This window comes from Odocoileus virginianus, chromosome 10, assembly GCF_023699985.2.
Source record: "Odocoileus virginianus isolate 20LAN1187 ecotype Illinois chromosome 10, Ovbor_1.2, whole genome shotgun sequence".
NCBI lineage: Eukaryota > Metazoa > Chordata > Mammalia > Artiodactyla > Cervidae > Odocoileus > Odocoileus virginianus.
In genome coordinates, this window is record NC_069683.1 from 66,720,792 (window position 1) to 66,735,281 (window position 14,490).

A 14,490-nucleotide genomic window follows, 5' to 3' on the forward strand; every position below is an offset into this window, starting at 1 on the left:
AGGAGGAGAGAGAGAAAGTGAATTTCCAGTACCTCATGTGGGCTGGAATGAGGGGGGCCTGCTGGGTCTCATTATTCCCACTTGGGTCAGTCTCCCATTGGAAGGGCAGGAATGCAGAAGTATCCTGAGTGCAAGATCCAATCCAGGCTGGCTCAAGGACGCTCAGCCTCCCCAGACAGGAAAAGCACTACATTTAACTGTCCCCACCCCATCTCTGCAGTGACTAGGGAGATGGGACGATTTCACAAAAAATATGACACTTGAACTTAATGTGAAGGAAATACAACAGTTCACAAGTTTAAGATCAGAGCAGGCAAAAGTCAAAGGTGTGCAAAGGCCCGTGAGAGTTGGTGACTGGAGGGTAGGGTTCCCCCAGGATTGGTGGGAGAAAGGCTTAGAAAAAGGGAGGGCAATTACTCGGTGAGGAAAGGGCCAGTGTGCTGCACTTAGAAATTTGGGCTCTATTCTATGGATGGGCCACAGTTTGTCAGAAAGATCACTGGTTCTACTGCACACAGAACAGAGTTCAACCTCCAGAACCCAGCTGGCCCAAGGTAACTTTCAAGCTTCATTTGTTGTTGTTCCCACTAAATAACTGACTTTCCAGAAAAATCATCACTGCAATGTATCATGTTTTTCATTGTAAATACTTTTCTCCTGTTCCATTGATAATGTTTGTATTCATTCTTTGAAAGCCTCCCCTCGGAAGCTTTTGCCAGCTTCCTCGGGTAGAATTAATTCATTCCTTTGTTTCATCTGCATAATAATGTTTGGGACCACTCTTAAATCACTCACTCTTCTGTTTGACAATTATTTATTAGGGGTTAGACTGTACATATTCACAGGCAGTAGAGATATAACTAAGCAGGATGCTTAACACAGTGAGGTGTCAAAAAATGTTGGTCTCATACACTCCTTCTCAAGGTAACAGATACCATTTATGGTATATGAACTGTGGTCGGTAGTATATTAAATATGTAACCAATAAATTATGAATTTTTAAAACTCATTGTAGAAAAATTAGAACTATGACATCAAATTCAGGATTTTAGAGATATTACTGCTTAGGAAATGACTGTAATGAAAATATTAATTAAAGAGTTCAGGAGTGAAGCCCCTCTCTGACACTCCCATTAATGAACACTGTTTAATACACTGCATAGCATTTATCATCACTTGATATATCTACATATATGTATTGCTCCCCTCTTCCTAGAGTATAAGCTCCATGAGGACTGGGATTTGGTCCATTATGTTCACTGTAGAACTCCCAGAACTTAAAACAGTACCTGGTAAGTGTAAGGGCTCAATATTCAGTTATTTAAAGAGAATGATGGAGGTCATCGAAAGGGAGGGGTTGATGGAGGCAGGAAGAGATGGAGATTAATGTATTTATCCAATTCACAGAATCAGTATTTGAGCTAGAAGGGACTTCACTGCTCTCATTTTGCAGACGGAGACTGGTGCCCAGAAAGGGCGGGAGCAGCAGAGCCTACGCATCAACCCGGGTCACTTAACGAGAGGCTGGTGAACTCCCATGCCGTGCTCAGTCACATCCAGCTCGTTGTGACCCCACGGGCTGTAGTCTGCCAGGCTCCTCTGTCCATGGAATTTTCCAGGCAAGCATACTGGGGCAGGTTGCCACTTCCTACTCCAGGGGATCTTCCTGACCCAGGGATCTAACCCATGTCTCTTGCATCTCCTGCACTGGCAGGCGGATTCTTTACCACTGCGCCACCTGGAAAGCCCGACCTTCCCATAACATCCACATACAGGCAATATAGACAAATGGAGGTTTACTATGTATCTATAACAAACCTCAACTGCTGGAAATCCAACAGTGTTAATAAAATGGTGCTTCATCCAGACACCAAAAATCAAGACAGAAATAAGACAATTAAGATCGTCTGACCCACAGTTTTATGATACAAGTATCAGACAGAATTTAGTTAATATAAATATCAGACAGTTATTGATGAAAACATCATTACCTCCAAGAACCATGCCAGCCTGACAGCACTTTCTAAGGCGACATGCTGGGCAGTTTTTTCTGCGGATTTTATCAACAATGCAGTCGTTTCTTCCAGCACATAAGTAGTTATGCTGTCCTAAAAAACAACAAAAAAAGGAACAGTTATTTAAAATATACAAAGACTGCTGGGAAGCTTATGCAGTGACAACTAAAAAGAGGAGAGGTGCACATTAGCAAATGCATGACTGTCTCAGCCTGCCTCTTGCTTGGCCTAGCCGAATGCTTGTAATGCTCTAAACTTGTTCAATAAGCCTGTGCCTTCAGGAGCCTAAATTAGGGGAACACATCTTAGAAACTAATTCCAGAACTCCTTTAAAAGTCTTTTGTAAAATATTTCTGTGCATCTTATTAATGGTGTCAGCATCAGAATGTCTAGATCACCATTATTTGAAGATTAGGTGCGTGTTGCTGATAAGCATTAGTGTGTTAAGATAGTCAAGTTCCAGTAAAACCTTTTTTTCTTTTTTTAACATATAAACTATCAAAAGAACAGGTATAGACAAAGAAGTCTCTGTGATAGACTTTTTAATAAAACTTATGTGCTTAATTCTTTTGGAAAATCTTGGAGCAAATTCACTCTTCAAGAATCTCATGAATTTGAATAGCATGTAAAAACCATCACTGATTATACTGACTTTACTGTCTGGTTTATCTTGGCTTAAATTAGAAAACAGGATGGAGAGAAATAATGATAAAGGGAGAACAATTTAAAACAATAAGAAAAACTCAATGAAGGACAGGAGAGAAGAATTATAGAAGAAATAAGGGTAAAACATGACCCTCTGTTCATTTTGTGATGGGTTTTTGTATAAGAGGTTACTTATACCCTTCAAAAAGTCTGGAATAAAATTTAATATTCAACAATGATGATTATTTAAACTAAAATATGTTATATTTAATAAGGCATGGAGCAACCTAATTTATTTAGGCTAAATGAAAATGAAAAATATTGTTGGCTTAAACATATAAATATTAATTGACTAGAAAATTCACTGCTTTGGCACTTCTTATTTTCCACTGAATTCCTATGAAATAGACTGTGAGACTTTTTAACATCATCAGATTGCTTAAAGATAATCTTAAAAGTTGGAATTTTCAATTTTAAAATATCATGAAATTTTCCTATAGTATTTTATATTGTTGTTTAGTTGCTAAGTCATATCTGATTCTTTTGCAACCCCAAGGACTGCCCCAGCAGACTCCTGTGTCCATGGGATTCTCCCTGCAAGAATACTGGAGTGGGTTGCCATTTCCTTCTCCAGGGGATCTTCCTGACCCAGGGAATAAAACCCAATTATCTTGTTTGGCAGGTAGATTCTTTACCACTGAAGCACCTGGGAAGCCCAGTACTTTGTATTAGTTGATGTTAAAATCAGATCCATTCTTTTCAGTGAAGTCAGTAGTAAAGGAATAGAGGTACCTTAAATGCGTGCTTACATGAGAGAGAAAAGGCTAAGCTGCAGGGACAAACGGCACAGAGGCCAAGTCTTATGAGATAGCAGATAACAAAATGATTCTTGACCTGGGACGTTTTTAGAAAATCAGATAGTCTTTGCTCCAAAATGGATCCCTCCACAAACTTATATTCATGTACTCTCACATACTGGGCTTCCCTGGTGGCTCAGAGGGTAAAGAATCCCCCTGCAATGCAGAAGACCTGGGTTCGATCCCGGGGTCGGGAAGATCCCCTGGAAAAGGGAATGGCTACCCACTCCAGTATTCTGGCCTAGAGAATTGCACGGACAGAGGAGGCAGGTGGGTTACAGGCATGGGGTTGCAAGAGTCAGACACCACTTAGTGACTAAACCACCAACACCACTCTCACACACCAGTGCTCATTCTCTTGCCCCTCTCCAAAGAGCAGTTACGAAGCTCCACAACTATGCCCACTAGATCAGTGGAATGTACTGCATGCTACTTTCTAACTGGACTCTGGTTTGATTTTTATATACATATATTTTTTCAGGCTACAGGAAAGACTGTGGGAGTAAAAGCTGTGCTGTGCTATGCTTAGTTGCTCAGTCGTGTCCGACTCTTTGCAACCCCAGGGACTGCAGCCTGCCAGGCTCCTCTGTCCATGGGGATTCTCCAGGCAAGAATACTGGAGGGGGTTGCCATATCCTCCCCCACAGGGTCTTCCTGACCCAGAGATTGAACCCAGGTCTCCCACATTGCAGGCTGATTCTTTACTGTTTGAGCCAGCAGAGAAGCCCAAAAGTGTGTGTAACTTTATCTATTTATCTATGATCACTTATCTTGACTCTGCACTGATTTCTCATGAGAGAACAGAAAGCAAGATTTTTCCATCCTCTCTAGAGAACACACTTAAACGATGCTCAGAGATGTAACTGTTGTCTAAGGGCAGGCTGTTCTTCTCTACACTCCTCTCTCAAAAACATCCAGGAAAAAAGCCTGAACCATCTGCAGCCGGAATGCTTGTAAGCTATCTCTTTTCTGTTTCTAAATGATTTACAATAGCACCTCCTTCTTCAGTGTCTCAGAGAAGTCCCCATTAGACGGTGCTCACTGCATCTTGCTAAAACCATTCCTTTCTACCTGCTTTCAAACCTTCCCCATCAGTTTCCTCCTAAAATCTTCAGTTGCTCCCCCTTCAAGGATGTCTTTCTTTCTCCTCAAGCTTTTCCATTTCAAAAATTCCAGAATCAAGAAAAAAAAAAAAAAAAGGAACTGTGTGTCTCACTCTAAATTCTCCTTGACTTCATCCCTTTCTTTGTCATCTAAGTTGGTGAAAAAGTCATCTGCATTTGCAGCCTTTAATCAGTTTCCTTTACTCCTCAGTTCAGTTCAGTTCAGTCGCTCACTCATGTCCTACTACTCTTTGTGGCCCCATGGACTGCAGCATGCCAGGCCTCCCTGTCCATCACCAATTCCCGGAGTTTGCTCAAACTCATGTCCATCGAGTCAGTGATGCCATCCAACCATCTCAACCTTTACTCCTCAGCTTATTGGAACTGGGCTTATATGTCCACTGTGCTTATAAAGCAGACTAATGCCATCACGATGTCTTCATTCTTAAACGCAGTGACTCTTTCTTGACTTTCTGCACAATCTGCCATGGGCAATTCTCTCTCCACGGGTTCCCTGCCCCTGCTTTTTTTATTTGAAGCATGTCTCTTCTGACTCTTTATCTTCTTTCCAACAGTTTCTTTTAAGTTCCCACTGTCCATACCTTTGCCTTTGCCTTATATGTTGCGTGCTGTGTGCTCAGCCGTGGCCGACTCTTTGCGACCCCATGGACTGTAGCCCACCAGGCTCCGCTGTCCATGGAATTCTCCAGGAAGGAATACTGGAGTGGGTTGCTATTTCCTTCTCCACCTTATATGTTGTATTCCATTGTAAACACCATGTGGGTAGTCTCATCATCTGTGCATGGCTCCAAAATTTCATCCTAAGCTCTGACCTTCCAACCACCTCCTGGTAGGTACTGCGAACTCATGAAAAGGAATTCATGTAGTTATCTGGTCAAATTGTTTCATAAACTGTGTCATTCGAGAATTTTTGTAACAGATTAAGGAAATTTGAAAAAAGGAAATTATCTACAATCTCATTGCCATGCAACCAAACGCTGGGCTGGAGGAAGCACAAGCTGGAATCAAAATTGCTGGGAGAAATATGAATAACCTCAGATATGCAGATGACACCACCCTTATGGCAGAAACTGAAGAGGAACTAAAAAGCCTCTGATGAAAGCGAAAGAGGAGAGTGAAAAAGTTGGTTTAAAACTCAACATTCAGAAAACTAAGATCATGGCATCTGGTCCCATCACTTCATGGGAAAAAGATGGGGATACAGGGGAAACAGTGTCAGACTTTACTTTTTTGGTTTCCAAAATCACAGCAGATGGTGATGGCAGCCATGAAATTAAAGACACTCCTTGGAAGAAAAACTATGACCAACCTAGACAGCATATTAAAAAGCAGAGTCATTACTTGGCCAACAAAGGTCCATCTGGTCAAGGCTATGGTTTTTCCAGTGGTCATGTATAGATGTGAGAGTTGACTGTGAGGAAAGTTGAGTGCCGAAAAACTGATGTTTTTGAACTGTGGTGTTGGAGCAGGCTCTTGAGAGTCCCTTGGACTGCAAGGAGATCCAACCAGTCCATCCTAAAGGAGATCAGTCCTGGGTGTTCATTGGAAGGACTAATGCTAAAGCTGAAAGTCCAATACTTTGGCCACCTCACGTGAAGAGTTGACTCATTGGAAAAGACCCTGATGCTGGGAGGGATTGGAGGGAGGAGGAGAAGCAGATGACAGAGGATGAGATGGCTGGATGGCATCACCAACTCGATGGACATGGGTTTGAGTAAACTCTGGGAGTTGGTGATGGACAGTGAGGCCTGGCGTGCTGCGATTCATGGGGTAGCAAAGAGTCGGACACGACTGAGTGACTGAACCAAACTGAACTGAACTTTCATTTTCAGGTTTCCTTCCAGCCTATCTATACAGATCTAGAAGGTATTTAACATCTATTTGTCAAGTGAATATATGCACACTTTTAGAAAATTCTTATTAATTCAACAAGTATTTACTGAGTGTTTATTATGTCCCAATACTGCTTTTTGAGTAATCCCCTTTCCCCACTTAACTGAAATGCATCTTAATTATTGGTACTATAGTGCAGAAGAGCATTTACTGAAATCAGATTGCTTGTTCAAAGCTCATATCTGAAGATTACAATCTCCAAGATGATAATAACAGCAATAATTACTAAGCACTTACTATGTACTGGCCACTGTTACAAGCCATTGCATGTATTAAACTCATTTAACCATCATAGCAATCTTGGAGGTATTATCAATCCCATTTTATAGAGTTAACTGAGGCACAGGGAAGTTAAGTAACATGTTTAATGTCACATAGGCAGAAATTTTAGCTTAATTCACCCAAAAGATTGTGTAGGAAATTAAGGGTATGAACTTTGGAGCAATACTGCATCAGTTCACATTTCAGCCTCACTATCTGCCAGCTGGTGACCTATGGCAAGTAAAAGGAGGACACTGTTAGTATTTTGGGTCAAATTTAAGAACTAAATGAGCTCATATAAGAGCTTGGAATAGTTTATCACATAGCCAAGTACTTAGGGAATGTCTACTAAAACTGTGATTTACCGACACATCCCTAAATCCCAAATACAGACAGATCTGTTTTAGAGGTGACCAAAGAAAGTATAACTAGCCAATTTATTCACTTTTAAAGTCAACAGAAAGACAATCTCAAATATGCATAAAATCAGGAAATAAGGCCCCAATACACCACTCTTCCAAAAGGGACTCTGAAATGCCTAATTTAACTAACAGTAGGTAAGTTACAACAGAGAACGCATGAGGGAAGAGGTCTGGTGTGAAAGGATAGCAAGTACTAAACACATTGAAACATATATTTAAGTAAAACAATAAATTATAGTTACCAAATAGAATGCAATTCTTATTACCTCGGGGGAAAAAAAAAAGCTGAGCATTTTAAAATTTGATGTTTGATGGGAATGAAAATCTCTGGTAATTAAGGCTACTGGCATGAAGTCACTTCTGTGAGGAATTGGCATGACTCATATCATCACAGATTTCTACAAAGAATGGAATGGCTTAAAGATATCTGGAAGCTCAGTGCATTCTAAGCTATGGTCATCTTCAACTCTAATATTGGGCTGTCAAAACTGCAAAGCAGATATAGCATCATACAAGCAAAATATAGGGTGTATAGTTAGAGGTTAATCTCTAAAAGATCTTTTGACCTAAGAAATGATGCAATCAGTCAATCCAACTAGAGGTGTCTAAGACAATCTGGCATGGAGCCCAGACCTGATTGTATCACAACACTTGGCCAGGACTCAGAGCCACCACAAAAAGGCAAGAATGAAGAAAGGTGAACTCCATTATATGTGTTAATCCATCAAATACCTGGCTGTATATGTAGATGAGGAAAATTCACACCTAAAAGCACTGGCTCTGTTAAAGCATTATCTGGGAAGTCTGCAAAAGATTAAACTGTGATTGTAGCAAATTCAGCTGTGATGTCTGCTGCCGCCACTTTTCTTCAGACAAATTTATACCCTGGATTAAAAAAACACATACGTGTCCAGATCCACCTGCTGATTTCTCATAAATCATAGACTGATGGTTCAAATTTCATACTGCCAAATTTATACACATTGTTGCTATATAACAAGTCTATAAAAAGTCTCTCTATTAAACCACCCTGAATTCTACCTTCTAACTTCCTTGTGGTCTACCCACTCTTTCATTACCAGGAGTTACAAGACATTCAGGAATATTTATAAGCTGTCATTTCAGTTCAGTTAAGTAGCTTAGTTGTGTCCAACTCTTTGAGAACCCATTGCCTGCAGCACTCCAGGCCTCCTTGTCCATCACCAACACCCAGAGGTTGTTCAAGCTCATGTCCATGAGTCGGTGAGGCCAACCAACCATCTCACCCTCTGTCATCCCCTTCTCCTCCCGCCTTCAATCTTTCCCAGCATCAGGGTCTTTTCCAGTGAGTCAGCTCTTCGCACCAGGTGGCCAAAGTATTGGAGCTTCAGTTTCAACATCAGTCCTTCCAATGAACACCCAGGACTGATCTCCTTCAGGATGGACTGGTTGGATCTCCTTGCAGTCCAAGGGACTCTCAAGAGTCTTCTCCAACACCACAGTTCAAAAACATCAATTCTTCTGCGCTCAGCTTTCCTCACAGTCCAACTCTCACATCCATACATGACCACTGGAAAAACCATAGCCTTGACTAGATGGACCTTTGTTGGCAAAGCAATGTCTCTGCTTTTTAATATGCTGTCTAGATTGGTCATAACTTTTCTTCCAAGGAGCAGAGTCTTTTAATTTCATGGCTGCAGTCACCATCTGCAGTGATTTTGGAGCCCCCTGAAATAAAGTCTGTCACTGTTTCCACTGCTTCCCCATCTATTTGCTATGAAGTGATGGGACCAGATGCCATGTCTTAGTTTTCTGAATGTTGAGTTTTAAGCCAACTTTTTCACTCTCCTCTTTTACTTTCATCAAGAGGCTCTTTAGTTCTTCACTTTCTGCCATAAGGGTGGTGTCATCTGCGTTTCTGAGGTTACTGATATTTCTCCTGGCAGTCTTGATTCCAGCTTGTGCTTCATCCAGCCCAGGGTTTCTCATGATGTACTCTGCATAGAGGTTAAATAAGCAGGGTGATAATATACAGCCTTGACTAATCCTTTCTCTATTTGGAACCAGTCTGTTGTTTCATGTCTGGTTCTACCTGTTGCTTCTTGACCTGCATACAGGTTTCTCAAGAGGCAGGTCAGGTGGTCTGGTATTCCCATCTCTTTCAGAATTTTCCACAGTTTATTGTGACCCAGACAGTCAAAGGCTTTGGCATAGTCAATAAAGCAGAAATAGATGTTTTTCTGGAACTCTCTTGCTTTTTCGATGATTCAGCAGATTTTGGCAATTTGATCTCTGGTTCCTCTGCCTTTTCTAAAACCAGGTTGAACATCTGGAAGTTCATGGTTCACGTATTGTTGAAGCCTGGCTTGGAGAATTTTGAGCATTACTTTACTAGCATGTGAGATGAGCACAATTGTGCAGTAGTTTGGGCATTCTTTGGCATTGCCTCTCTTTAGGATTGGAATGAAAACTGACCTTTTCCAGTCCTGTGGCCACTGCTGAGTTTTCCAAATTTGCTGACATATTGAGTGCAGCACTTTCACAGCATCATCTTTCAGGATTTGAAATAGCTCAACTGGAATTCCATCACCTCCACTAGCTTTGTTCATAGTGATGCTTTCTAAGACCCACTCGACTTCACATTCAGGATGTCTGGCTCTAAGTGAGTGATCACACCATCATGATTATCTGGGTCATGAAGATATTTTTTGTACAGTTCTTCTGTGTATTCTTGCCACCTCTTCTTAATATCTTCTGCTTCTGTTAGGTCCATTCAGTTTCTGTCCTTTATTGTGCCCATCTTTAAATGAAATGTTCCCTTGATATCTCTAATTTTTTAAAGAGATCTCTAGTCTTTCACTTTATTGTTTTCCTTTATTTCTTTGCACTGATCACTGAGGAAAGCTTCTTATCTCTCCTTGCTATTCTTTGGAACTCTGCATTCAAATGGGTATATCTTTCCTTTTCTCCTTTGCTTTTTGCTTCTCTTCTTTTCACAGCTATTTGTAAGGCCTCCTCAGACAGCCATTTTGCTTTTTTGCATTTCTTCTTCTTGCAGATGGTCTTGATCCCTGTTTCCTGTACAATGTCATGAACCTCTATCCATTGTTCATCAGGCACTCTGTCTATCAGATCTAGTCCCTTAAATCTATTTCTCACTTCCACTGTATAGTCATAAGGGATTTGATATAGGTCATACCTAAACGGTCTAGTAGTCAGGTATTAGACCATACCTGAATGGTCTAATGATCATCACTAGACCTACTTTCTTCAATTTAGAAGCTATAGGCCACCACAAACAGGATAAGTGGCATAGTGATATACAATAGGAGAGTTTACCCAAATATGAGATACCATCTACATCTCCTTTTTCATATATGCACCATTTGCACCTCTTGAAAACCAAGGCGCTATTACCTGAAGTCTACAATAGAGAACCTTGCTTTCTTTCTCCTTGGAAAATCTCTTACCTCCTTTATGGTGGGAAAAACAAAAGACACATGCTAACTACCAAGATTTCTTCTAAATTACACGCTCCCTTTTATTTTCTTTATGCTCCAGTTGTACTGACATCATTCATTGTCTTTTCCTAAACTCTTGAAATATGAGTTTAGGAAACACGTCTCTATGACTCTCCTCCCTTTTCAAATTTATCTGCTTGGCAAATTCTTACTCATCTTTCAAGTCTGGTCTTACCTGACTGACCATAGAAAGTCTGGCCATTTCTTCTGTGCAACTGCATATTCAAGGTATTCTTCTTGTAAATGCTATGTGCCTGTCTCTCCCTACATTTTGTGAGAGTAGAAACTAGGTCTTTAGATTCCTGTGTCCAATAGAGTTTGATAAATATTGTTGAAAACATGCATGTCTAATTACATGCACTATTTTACTGTCATATATATACTTAACAATAATAGTCATAAATATACTCAACAATAAAAGTTTTATAATAATATTTCACTTATTGTCATATAAAAGTCACTCACTCCAGATTTTCATTTACCACCTTTCAATATTTATTATTACAGAATGCCTTTTATTTCAGTAAATTCCTTGCCTTTTTATACTAGTAAATCATGAGGTATATGCAGCACCTTCAGCAAGCTTATTTTAACAGATATCTTTGGAAAACCAGAGAATTTTTATTATTTTTGAAAAATTTATGTTTAATGACATACAAAAAAGGGATTATAGAATGATATTATTTCTAATTGGTCTCTATATTTAACATTTTACTATAACTCCAAGCATTACTATTATTAAAAAAATCACATTCTGGAATATAAAAGCACTATTAAAATATGACCATTTTACTTGCCTAGTGACATACAAAAATTTTAGATACCTGAAAAATAAAAGTCCTTTTCTTTTTGCTTTTAAAAATTTCTCTTAATACAGGCTTAAAATTCCATTTTAATTGAATCTGTTTATTATAAGCTAGAAAGAGATTTATCTTTAAAATAAGAAATCTGTATTATTTGTGTTGCCTGTCAGAGCACAAGTGAACACATTTCACTTTGGTTTAAGTCAACTCACAATTTTTCATGTCTTTTTCTTAAAAGAAGGGGGAAATATGTCACAAAATGATAAGAGAAGTGAGTATATGTTCAACAGATAAAGGAGCAAAGGAAAAAAATGTACAATATAACCTAAAAATTTAGGCTGTGGCAACATGAGCTGGTGCTTATGAGGACACTCTTTCGACAATAAACACACAAATGCTGGGTAAATTATGACAGAAGCATGCTGATAAATTATAGTCAAGGAAGGAAGGAGAAAGAGAGGAAGAGAGGGAAGAAAGAAACAGAGAAAAAGAAGAGAAAATCTCATAAGTCAGAAAAAAAGAAAGATATGAAAACCAGAGGGATAAATCCGAGTAAGCTTTGCAGTAGTACAAAAATAGTTTCAGATACAGATAAGGGGCCCAGGAGCTGAAAGCTAGCCTTTTAAGCTCATGAGGGTTTGGAGTATGTGACATTAGGCCATCTGGAAGACAGGGACAGGAACTGAAGTCTCCGTAAGATGGAGATGCTCAAAAGGCTGCCTTATTTATGAAAATAATACCAAGAATACAATAGTAGAAAACAATACTAAGAATATACCATTGAAGCCAGAAATGTGTCCAAAACTTTGACTTGGGAGAGGAGTTATTCATGACTAAAAATAAAACAAATAAACAAATATCTTGGCCTTTTTCAGAGGTGATTTTCACTACCATGTTATATAAACCTGCACCACAGAACAAATAGTCTTCAGTTCAGTTCAGTTCAGTCACTCAGTCGTGTCCGACTCTTTGCGACCCCATGAATCGCAGCACGCCAGGCCTCCCTGTCCATCACCAACTCCCGGAGTTTACTCAAACTCATGCCCATCGAGTTGGTGATGCCATCCAGCCATCTCATCCTCTGTCGTCCCCTTCTCCTCCTGCCCCCAATCCCTCCCAGCATCAGGGTCTTTTCCAATGAGTCAGCTCTTCGCACGAAGTGGTCAAAGTACTGGAGTTTAAGCTTCAGCATCAGTCCTTCCAATGAACACCCAGGACTGATCTCCTTCAGGATGGACTGGTTGGATCTCCTTGCAGTCCAAGGGACTCTCAAGAGTCTTCTCCAACACCACAGTTCAAAAGCATCAATTCTTCCGTGCTCAGCTTTTCTCACAGTCCAACTCTCACAGCCATACATGACCACTGGAAAAACCATAGCCTTGACCAGATGGACCTTTGTTGGCAAAGTAATGACTCTGCTTTTTAATATGCTATCTAGGTTGGTCATAAGTTGGTCAGGAGTAAGTGTCTTTTAATTTCATGGCTGCAGTCACCATCTGCAGTGATTTTGGAGCCCCCCAAAATAAAGTCCGCCACTGTTTCCACTGTCTCCCCATCTATTTCCCACGAAGTGATGGGACCAGATGCCATGATCTTAGTTTTCTGAATGTTAAGCTTTAAGCCAACTTTTTCACTCTCCTCTTTCACCTTCATCAAGAGGCTCTTTAGTTCTTCACTTTCTGCCATATAGGTGGCGTCACCTGCATATCTGAGGTTATTGATATTTCTCCTGGCAATCTTGATTCCAGCTTGTGCTTCTTCCAGCCCAGCATTTCTCATGATGTACTCTGCATATAAGTTAAATAAGCAGGGTGACAATATACAGCCTTGACATACTCCTTTTCCTATTTGGAACCAGTCTGTTGTTCCATGTCCAGTTCTAACTGTTGCTTCCTGACCTGCATACAGGTTTCTCAAGAGGAGGTCAGGTGGTCTGGTATTCCCATCTCTTTCAGAATTTTCCACAGTTTATTGTGATCCACACGGTCAAAGGCTTTGGCGTAGTCAATAAAGCAGAAATAGATGTTTTTCTGGAACTCTCTTGCTTCTTTGATGATCCAGCGGATGTTGGCAATTTGATCTCTGGTTCCTCTACCTTTTCTAAAACCAGCTTGAACATCTGGAAGTTCATGGTTCACGTATTGTTGAAGCCTGGCTTGGAGAATTTTGAGCATTACTTTACTAGCATGTGAGATGAGTACAATTGTGCAGTAGTTTGGGCATTCTTTGGCATTGCCTCTCTAGGATTGGAATGAAAACTGACCTTTTCCAGTCCTGTGGCCACTGCTGAGTTTTCCAAATTTGCTGACATATTGAGTGTAGCACTTTCACAGCATCATCTTTCAGGACTTGAAATAGCTCAGCTGGGATTCCATCACACCCACTAGCTTTGTTCGTAGGGATGCTTTCTAAGGCCCACTTGACTTCACATTCCATGATGTCTGGCTCTAGGTGAGTGATCACACCATTGTGATATCTGGATCATGAAGATCATCTTTGCACAATTCTTCTGTGTATTCTTGCCACCTCTTCTTAATGTCTTCTGTTTCTGTTAGGTCCATACCATTTCTGTCCTTTATCGAACCCATCTTTGCCTGAAATTTTCCCTTGATATCTCTATTTTCTTGAAGAGATCTCTAGTCTTTCCTAATCTGTTGTTTTCCTCTATTTCTTTGCACTGATTGCTAAGGAAGGCTTTCTTATCTTTCCTGGCTATTCTTTGGAACTCTGCATTCAAATGGGAATATGGGAATATCTTTCCTTAAGTAGTCCAGGACCAGTGAAATTCCCAGGTTCCTGGGAGAGGCAAATGAAAATACTTACATTGTAAGGATAGATAAACATATATACAAAAAATCTGTATAAGAATTTTTATAGAAACTGTTCATAAATAGCCCTAAATTGAAAGCAATCAAAATGATCATCTATAGCATAATTTATAAGCAAACTGTATTTTATTCATTTAATGCA

The 14,490-nt window shown here is 40.0% G+C and overlaps 1 protein-coding gene across 1 annotated transcript in view; it reads right to left on the reverse strand.

The window, feature by feature from the left end:
* PGR (progesterone receptor) overlaps nt 1-14,490 on the reverse strand; it is a 128,650-nt gene that overhangs the window by 67,517 nt on the left and 46,643 nt on the right. The window contains exon 3 of the mRNA XM_020868858.2: nt 1,992-2,108. Within this exon, the coding sequence (XP_020724517.2) occupies nt 1,992-2,108 (117 nt within the window). The remainder of the gene's footprint in view (nt 1-1,991; nt 2,109-14,490) is intronic.